This window comes from Ptychodera flava, chromosome 7 (assembly GCF_041260155.1).
Source record: "Ptychodera flava strain L36383 chromosome 7, AS_Pfla_20210202, whole genome shotgun sequence".
NCBI classification, from domain to species: Eukaryota; Metazoa; Hemichordata; class Enteropneusta; family Ptychoderidae; genus Ptychodera; species Ptychodera flava.
Window position 1 is genome coordinate 2,554,750 of NC_091934.1, and position 10,393 is coordinate 2,565,142.

Here is a 10,393-nt window from a genome sequence, read left to right on the forward strand (position 1 = left end):
TGTTCTTCCCCAAAAATGTGTAGGTAAATCTATACAGAGATAGAAGAGTCCAGCTTTATGTAAAACATAGAAAAAACATAACTGATAAGACAGAGGTAGAAGAGTCCAGTTTTGTGTAAAACATAGAAAAACATAACTGATAAGACAGAGGTCTTCATTAATAATTGATTGGTATCATTTTAGGTGAGACAGGAGACAATGCTGAGGAAAGTGATGACTGTACCAGAGAAGAATCCATGCCTGTACTTGAAAAAATGTCACCAGATAGTGAACTTGACCCTTCTGTGAAGACACCGGTTAGTAGTGGTAAGAAAATAGTGGAAGCTGATAGTACAACGATGGAAATTGATGAAGATGTTGACGATACAGAAGTGAAGTGTGATCTGGAAGAAGAAGATGATGATGCAGAAGGCGACGTCTCTGACAAGTCTGCTACGTCTGATAGTAAAAGTGCTGATAGCACATTTGAAGATAATTGCAATAAACATACTAGCTTTGTTGGTGCAGAAACTAAAAGATCAGTTGACCCTGTGTATTTACCACCTAGACTAGATCAATCTGGTCAACCCATCATTTATACCGACATCAGACAGTTCAAGTATGAGATCACCGATGCCAATATTATTCGTTGGAAACGCAGAAAACCCATGTACAAATGTACTCTGTGTTCCTGTATGGTTGAGTATCCACACAGTTTGAGGAGACATTATTTCAAGCATCATGTTGAAGACAAGCATAAAAATCTTGCTCCAACTGCCAAACCAGCAAAGATTGCACATCAGAGAGAAAAAATCCGAACAAGGGCCTCCAGCTGTGAAGATAAGAAGAGTCTTGGTGATAGCTGCAATACAGCAGAGTTTGATAAAGCTAGTGAAAATGAAATGACAGAGAGTGAGAAAACAGGAAAACCTTCCAAGGAAGTGGAAGTGGAAATGGAAGATGAAGATGATGAAGATAATGAATTATTAGATTCCCAAAATGATGATGATGGCAAAGAAGATGAAGATGATGATGGTGCTGCTGATGATGATGCAAGCGATACTGATGCCTTAGTTATTGATGAAGATAGACTGAGTGAGGTTACAAAAGATGTTGCTAAGAAACCAACCTACCCCTGCAAGCTGTGTGGCAAGGTGTTGAAATCACCTAAGAGGCTAAGCAATCATATGCTGACCCACCCAAAACAAGGGATAATGGAATGTCCAAAATGCTACCGCAAGTTTTTATGCAAGCAGGGATTGGAACGCCATCTATTGACACACACTGGAGAAAAACCACACCTATGTAAATATTGTGGTAAAGGATTCAGTACCACAACCAATGTGAGAAGACATGAAAGACTTCACTCAAGAGATAAAAAACATCCATGTAAGAGATGTACAATCAGTTTCATTCAAGCTAGTGATCTACAGAAGCATTTACTGAGTGAACATGGTGAAGTTCAGGACTCTACATCCTATGGAACTGATGAACTGCCTTCGGAAGACACAGCTGAAGATGAGGAAAAAATTCCGGAGGGATCAACCAAGAAAAAAATGAAACTGGAGCAAGATTCTAGCACGCAGGCAGAACATGAAGAAGAAATCCATTCCTGTCCATGGTGTAGAAAAATATTTAATAATCCAACAAGTTTGAAGCGTCATGCAAGCCATGCACACAGAGACGTATACAGTAAACCATCCAAGAAAAAGTTTAAGTATGGATCAAGTGTGGTTAACACGGATGAAGAGGATGAAGCAGACAGCTATGTTGACATGAGTGGACTTTCTGACAGTATATCAGAAAACCTGAGTAAATATCTGGATGGCAAAATTCAAACTAACCAAGATGAAGATTTGATTCAAGATGGAGAAGATTTGTCTGATCAAGGCATCAACTCAGAAATGGCTGACACAAATTCAAGAAGTTTCACAGTGGATGCCATACCCTTAACAAATTCCCCTGGTAGTCAGTTTTCTAAATCAACATTTCAGATTAAGACATTAAACTCAGGTAGTATCAAATCAACAGGTGACTCAGGAAAGAGCATTCTAGGCTCAGTATTAACTGAAAGTGCTAAGAGCAGATTCATGCCAGCTATCAAACAACATGTACAAAAATTGGTCAAGAGTGGTACTACACCAAAACCCTCCCAAGGTTCACTGGTTTCAAAACAGATAAAAGATCAAGGCAAAGTAGCTGGTGGAGTCAGTTCAAGAAGAAGTTCAGATAGTTCATCAGTAAAATCAGTTGACAGTACATCAGATATAATACTGCCACCAAGTCCTTACACAAGGCCTCCATACCAAGGCAGCAGTGGACCAAAGGACTGTGGTATCTTTATCAAAACAGCAGAGGCACACTCACTTCATAAAGGTCAAAGGTCTAGTAGTAAGAGCCAATCCAAGTCTCCACAGCGAAGTCCATCATGGATGGCATCTCAGAAAAAGACTTCAGCATCAGGAGTGAAGTCAAACCTTGGAGCAACAAGATCAGCTGGAAGATCACCAAGAGGTCCATTTTTCAAACCCAGAGAGATGGATACACCAGCAAAAACTGGTGAGGCATTGAAATGCAACATTCCTGCCTCTCAAGGGGTAAGAATGACAAAGACAAAACAGTATCCATCACCAATTAAAGTGCTGAATTCACCAACATCAATCACACAAAACTTGAAACAGAGAAGTCCAATATATAATCCACAAAGCTCCACTTCAAAGATAGGGCTGGCAAAGACAGCGAAAGCCATGCCATCACCGTCACAGAAAAGTCCTATTGGTGATACAAAACCAGTCAGCTTCAGATCTTCTCCAAGCAAAACATCATCCATACCGACTTCTCCATTGTTCTCTGCATCTCATCCGTTGAAAAGACAAGCATCATATACAGAACCTGATGATGTCTTAGATCTCAGTATCAAACGTCCACGGGATGAAGATAAAAATGCTGTCTCTAAACCCTACACTAGTTTAGATTCAGATATGCCATTAGACCTGTCATGTCCATCAACATCAGAGACCACACCACGAAGTAAGAACACGTTTATTTTCTCAAAAGAAAACATGCAGTCATCAACATTGACAAAGACTGGTTTATCAAGTCAAGTTACAACACCTTACACAAGATCTGAAGGACTACTGGCACGGGCTGGTTATGCTATTACCAAACAGAGTTGGAACCAACAGTCTGTAAGCCAGTCAGATGGTATTACAGCAGTCTGTCAAGAAGATTTACTTTTAATGTCCCCTACTGATGAAAAGATACTCACCGAAGAGGAAATGGTTGATAGTTTATCTGCCAATAAAGACAAAGCATTTACCTGTAATGTGTGCAAAGCACCGTACAGTTCAATGAAGGACTTACATCAACATGTCACTGTACATGCTGATGACTGGAAGTTTAAATGTGAATTTTGCATTCAGCTGTATAAAGATGCCAATCTACTTGTCCAGCATAGATCAAAGAAACACAGAGTTGGGAAAACTTATGCATGCTCTGCATGTAATAGAGAATTTTCATATCTCTCAAATTTGGAGCAGCATCAAGTGGACCTCCATCCAAACGTCAGATGCTCTTATACAGAACTTGGGGCTGGAATTTTAAGAAGGCAGAATTTTACAGACCCTGCCAAATCAGTGGTGCCAAAAGAAAATGCATCCAGTGCAGCAGAACAGGGCAGAATCAGTCAGCTAATAGAACAAGCCTCAGCTTTGAAATTTTCTCCTAGAAAGGCTGACGGAAAGGATTCATCACCAAGGAAACCAGTCAATCCTCAAAGACATCATCCTTTCTTAGGTTTACGTCCAGGAATTGACTTACTAGGAACAGCAACTGTGGAAAGTGCTCAAGAATATGTGAATTCACTGCCAACAAATCAATGTACAAAGTGTAATAAAACATTTGATGATGTCACAGCATTCCACGAACACATCTTCATATGTGCTGGCAGAATGCCTGGCAAGAGACGGAAACGTGGAAGTAGAAAAGGCAGGCCACCAAAGAACAGTAATCAAGGTGGAAGCGATGCTAGGAGATACAATCTGGGATTTGGATTTTCAAAAAAACTGAAACAAAAAGCCATGAAACAGACTTCAGTGATTGGTAAAGTATTCCGTGCAAGACCTGGCCAGAAGTTTTATAATCCATTAAACCATACAAGACGAAGAGAAAAAGCTGATTTACTGGACACATACAAGTGTCAGGCTTGCCAGAGAGAGTTTACTAATATCACTAATTTGGAGAGGCATATGAAGGTTTGTCCAAACAGAGATAAACTGAGAAAGGAAACACTACAGAAAACACTGGAGAAAATTGGAGAAGGTTATGATGAAAAAAGTAAAGAACTGCTGCAACAACACAGATGTCCTCATTGTACAAGACAGTTCACTTACCTTCAAAGTTTAAAGAAACACACAGAAATTTGCAATATGAGAAAAGATGCAGATGGTAATAGAATAATGAAGGCACAAACAACCACCAAACAAACAAGCAGTGTCAAAGGTCGAACAACAAAGGGAACAAAGAGAAGACGCACAAAGCATGGAGGAAGGAAAAAACGACAAAGGGATGAAACTGTGACAGCAGAACAACTTGTGATGATGGAAATACTTGGAGATAGACCAAGAAAGAAATATAAGAAAAGAGCTAAAACAGTGGAAACTCACAAAGTAACATCAAAAGAAAGTCTTGCACAACCAATGGCCAATACAGAATTGAAACAGAATGTGGTAAAAGCAACAGATGATAGTAGCAAAGTTGATAATCAATTAAATACCACTATAGTTGAAAAATATCAAGATATCACCAAAGTGCACTTCGTCAATGAGGCAGCCACACAGAGTATTCTGGAGAAAAGACTCAGGGAAGAAAAACAGACCACGCAGCATGGTGAGAAAGATAGAGTTGTGGAAATACAAGACAACAGTTTACATGACCTAGCTCAAAATGAGACATGTGTGGGAGTGTCTACAAATATTTGTGAAAATAGCAGCAATAGAAATGAGACAGACTCTGAAGATGGAAACTCTATTGACAGTGATGAGTTACCTCTTGCTACACTTATGAAAACACCAATTAAAAAAGGAGTTAGAGACTTGGATAGAGATACCAAGGTAAGCATGAAATCTACAAGTATCGACCAAGAAACCAAAGATGTCAACACTGATGATGGACTATCTGAGAAAATTACTTCAGTGTTGGAAAGCAAGCCAAATGTTGAACTCAGTGAAAGTAAGAATGAACATTTGAATGATGTCCAGGATTCCACAGAAAGTGAAAGTATGGATAAAATAGTTAAGAAGACTGAATGAGGAATAATGACAAACATTAGAATATGCAATTCTATAATGAAATAGATAATTGAGGCAGACTGTGACTACAGCCTATCTCACTGTTCCAACCAATGTAATGTCGAACATACCAAGCTGGTTTTTTTAATTAAAGAGCTCGTAATGTATACAAGTTAAAACCATTTTCAGGTTACTGGCAACACACAAAATGTATTGAAATTCTGTTCAAACTAGTGGTATATTTACACTGAATGTTTTGATTTGTTCCAGTACATTTGATCTGTACTGGCCCAGTCATCAGTACATGTTACAGGGCAAAGATCCTAGCCATTGATACATGTTAAAGGGCAAAGATCCTAGCCATCAGTACATGTTAAAGGGCAAAGATCCTAGCCATCAGTACATGTTAAAGGGCAAAGATCCTAGCCATCAGTACATGTTACATGTAGCTTATTATTAGCTAGTTACTTTATTGAAATGTTCACATTGATTGGTTGGAACATGTCATATATGAGCTGCCTGACAATAGCTCTTGTACAGATACAGAAATTAAGAACTTCAGAAGTTTTTGGCTTTGTTTGAGAATAATTTTTTTTGAAGAATTAAGAAAAAGAATAAAATGAATTGTGAAGGTAAAAATGTATTACAGAAATCATGTCCGTGGTCACTGTTCAAAAATATTGAAACACAGTTGATGGAAGTAAGTCATTGGCTGTAAATGAAACTTGAAGGCTTATGTAGTCACATTTTACACCTGTAACAATCAAATAACAGAACTCAGAATGATTTTGAAAAAGATGACTTAATTTTCAAGGGTTTCATATGATGCACCCTTTAAAACTAGTAAGATTTCTGAACTAGATTCAATTTCAGTAGATTCTGTAAAATGGCAATTTTTCCACTCTTAATGAGCAATTGTCCATCAATGGATACCTGTAAAATGGCAATTTTACCACTCTCAATGAGCAATTGTCCATCAATGGATACCTGTAAAATGGCAATTTTTCCACTCTCAATGAGCAATTGTCCATTAATAGATACCTGTAATGTGGCAATTTTACCACTCTCAATTAGCAATTGTCCATCAATAGATACCTGTAAAATGTCAATTTTACCATTCTCAATGAGCAATTGTCCATCAATTGATACCTGTAAAATGTCAATTTTACCATTCTCAATGAGCAATTGTCCATCAATGGATACCTGTAAAATGGCAATTTTACCACTCTTAATGAGCAATTGTCCATCTGTAAAATGGCAATTTTTCCACTCTCAATGAGGAATTGTCCATCAATGGATACCTGTAAAATGGCAATTTTTCCACTCTCAATGAGCAATTGTCCATTAATAGATACCTGTAAAATGGCAATTTTTCCACTCTCAATGAGCAATTGTCCATTAATAGATACCTGTAAAATGGCAATTTTACCACTCTCAATTAGCAATTGTCCATCAATGGATACCTGAAAATGTGTTTGTACATGCAAATCATGGCTTAGAAGGCTTATGATTTCAATAGAGCTCTATAATGTTTACTGGATTCTTAAAGAATGTATAAATGTTAAACGCTTGATGTACTATGATTTTGTACTTTTCCTGTCATGTAAATTGACAAAATTAGCATGCATATGAAGGAAGATACAGTTGCCCTGATGTCTATATTTAGATTCATCTTTGGATCAGCAACTTATAATGCATGTGGACAGATGTTGACGTGTATCAATGACTTGTTAAAATGTATTGAAACTCACATGCAAGATACTTGGTACAACTTACATATAAACTTTGAAAAGCTCACTCATATTTACTGTTAAATCAGAGATGTTTACTGTTAGCATCAATATGCCTCTATTAATTGTAAATTTTGACAGTGGTTTGTCAGTGTATCAGAGAAATGTACAGATGATTTTTCATTCAAAGTGTTGGCCCTCTCTGTGATTTAGCATGTTAATTATTTGCAGTGCTAATATTCTGTTCACATTATCATGTATTCAAGTTTTACACTGGATATGGCTTTGTTGAAATCTGTTCATTCATAGAGTGGGAACACTGTTGTAAACTGAAATAAGTCAAAGATGAAAATCTGAATAAATATGTCATATTCAGGTTTTGGTTTCAAACTTTAAGACAGTAGATTATTAGGATAATGATAATATGCAACTTGACTAGCTAGCTGAATATAGAATTCTGACTTGTAATTGATACATTTAATTTGTTTTATTGTTTTATGCTCAGATTGTTGAATAGTTTGAGTAGATACAGCTTATTCCTGTAATTTGCAATAATTACAGTTCATTGAAATTGTAGATAGTTAAACTTTATTGCCATTGTTGGAGTAGGTTTTACTGTTACCAGTTATATGCTTTGGCCATGATTGAGTTTGAATAAATGGAATTTACATGATTCAAGGTCAAAGTTAAGATAGTATCTTTACCAAGATCAGAAGCAAAGTTGTTATTTTGAAGACTTGGAATTAGATAAAAACTGGGTCATTTGTATATTAGTTAAGAATTCTTCTTATTACTTTTCATAAAAGTTTGTGCCATACGCATATGGATGCCTTAAAGCGTTAGCTTTGACATGCAAGTGTGACATGCAATAGTTGTTTCAAGATAGCCAAGCATTATGAAAGATGTAAAAAAGACTATTTTGGGTGATATTTGGAGTTTATGTCTTAAGGGAAGTTGTTTTGTAACTTTTTATGTTCTGTATCCTCTATGGTATTTGTACAGCCATGGCATTGAGTATTTGCTGTTCCATTAATTCACAGATCTCATTCAATAATTCTAAGCAAGGTCTGGGCTACTCTTCAACAATCCATGAATAGAAGTCACAGAATTAATCTAAATTGTGTGATAATGACAACTTCATTTAATGCTAGCTGTAAATAATAGTGTATAAAGTCCCTTCTATCCTTTTGCTTCACACAGACTTGTATCAGAACACTGCTCTGTTTTATTCACCAACCCTATCATTTCTGAAAATTTGTGCAGTTCAAGTAAGTAGTGTCTATTATATGTGTCTTCATGAAGACTTCAACACCTGTAACACTAACATATGCTAGCACATAATACTTAATCTCCGTCAGACAAACTAAAGCCACTTACAGTAGGATCCCATTTGCTCAGCACATCTCAGTGATATTATCATCAGTTGAATGTCATGAAGTGCCAACGGGGAAGATACATATGCATTTGTAGACTTCATGAAGGGTACATTTTATGATAGAGACTTTGTGAATAGTACACACATCCTGATAGTGGTGACAGTGTGGCATCTATTCAGACCAAGGCAATGTAACTGTACCGGGTAACGTTACACATTGCTCCATTGTAGATATCCATGCACTGTATATTTCATTTTTACAGGGTCTTTTAAGGAATGGCGCTGTTCTCAACTTGTACCTTTCTTTAAAAAGTCTTACATTTTACTGTTGCACATCTTTTAGATTGATATGTGTATGGGTCTGCAAATAGTCTTAACCTTGTTGAGGCTATGTCCTTTATCTGTAGATCATCATTTGAGATCTGGGAAATGATTCTACCATACTGAATTCAGATGACACTATCTGTTGTAAGATGTTGATCTACTGAAGTCAAACTGAACTATGTAGTTAGAGACATCACAGTTTGACCTGTTTGTTCTGTTATATCTTAAATCAGTCAAAGCATATATAACAGCTGCTGTTGATAAATTTTCAAACTGTTTTGTAATGTTCTAGAGATATTAGCAGTCATCATTGTCCACTGTCTGTGATCCAGTTGTCTGTTACTTCAATGATCTTTTGCTACTGGAGTGCCTAAGATTAATTTACATCCAGATTGTATCAGTGATATGAAAAGTGCACAAGCTTCATCTCATGTGATTGACCTTTGTAGGTCATTGTAGGTCATACAATACTATTATTCATAGATAACATACTATTATCAAAGATGTCATGCATATCTTTATTTGGACAAAATCACCTTTTTTTTGTCTTACATCTATCTTTTACATGTAATAGATATTGCATGTTAAAGATTTTCTCAATCTGTCAATGTACATTTGCTTTATCCTTCAAGTTTGGCATAAATACATTTAAATTCTTCATAAGAAAGATCAAAAGTTTGTGGGTGTTAGCATTTTGTAAGTTTGACTTTATCCAGTTTTCTTTTAGCCAATTTTTGAATGTTTAGACAGTGACACTAGTAATGATTTGATGTCATTTAGTAGTGGATTCTTTCGATGATAGAGATGAGCTTTGTCAGTCAGTAAGTGTGTGTTTCTGGTAAGATTCTTGATAATTATCTACACAATCAGTGTCATTCCATGGTGACTTCAGGATCCCCTGCAGTGACACTGACATGCAACACAGTTATAAGCTTCTCTTTCATTGGTTTATATTGCGCATGACACTGACATGCAACACAGTTATAAGGTCCTCTTTCATTGGTTTACATTTTACATGTATAAGCTTAGATCATGTGGACTTTATTTGCAATGTAACAATGTAATTACATCCCGTGTCAGCTGCAATACAGTAATGCAAACAAACACAGCTACTTGATTGCAATTTTCATCCACTTTGTCAGTAATCAGAGCATATTTTGCAAACTTTGTTTGTTATGGAACAAGTTAATATATTTACGATTTATGAGAATTTTTTCCTCACTTTATAGGAGTATGAAAGGTGCTGTAGCAATGAATGGCTTTCATAAAACAGGTTCTTGTAAAATTCTCTTTGTAAAAATAAAGCTGTGCATCTAGTAATATGAAATAAATGTCTGGTCTGATTCATGTTATAACATAACCTACATGTATGACAAGGACAAATTTTATCAGTAGTAACCATGACAACAGTCTTTCATGCCAACATAGCTAAAACAATTTCATGGAACACACGTTTTGCAATTTACCAAACGCCTTCATCTTGTGACATTGAGTCCATGGTCAATCATTATTTGGTTGTGGAATGTAAATGTGGTGCTTTTTAGACAAAGTTACAAAATGACTGCTATGAGGAGATGATTTAGAGGACTCTACTGGCCAATTACAAAAAAGTATTTTGCTCTGTGAAGCTTTATGGCTAAACCACAGCGTATGAAATGATGTGAGAAACATTACAATGACAATTTAATAATTATTGA

At 36.4% G+C, this 10,393-nt stretch overlaps 1 protein-coding gene across 1 annotated transcript in view; it reads left to right on the plus strand.

The window, feature by feature from the left end:
* The window catches only part of LOC139136562 (PR domain zinc finger protein 2-like), a 37,375-nt gene extending 27,348 nt beyond the window's left edge, over window positions 1-10,027 (plus strand). The window contains exon 7 of the mRNA XM_070704300.1: window positions 184-10,027. Within this exon, the coding sequence (XP_070560401.1) occupies window positions 184-5,288 (5,105 nt within the window). The 3' untranslated portion in view covers window positions 5,289-10,027. The remainder of the gene's footprint in view (window positions 1-183) is intronic.
* The last annotated feature ends 366 nt before the right edge of the window (window positions 10,028-10,393 follow it).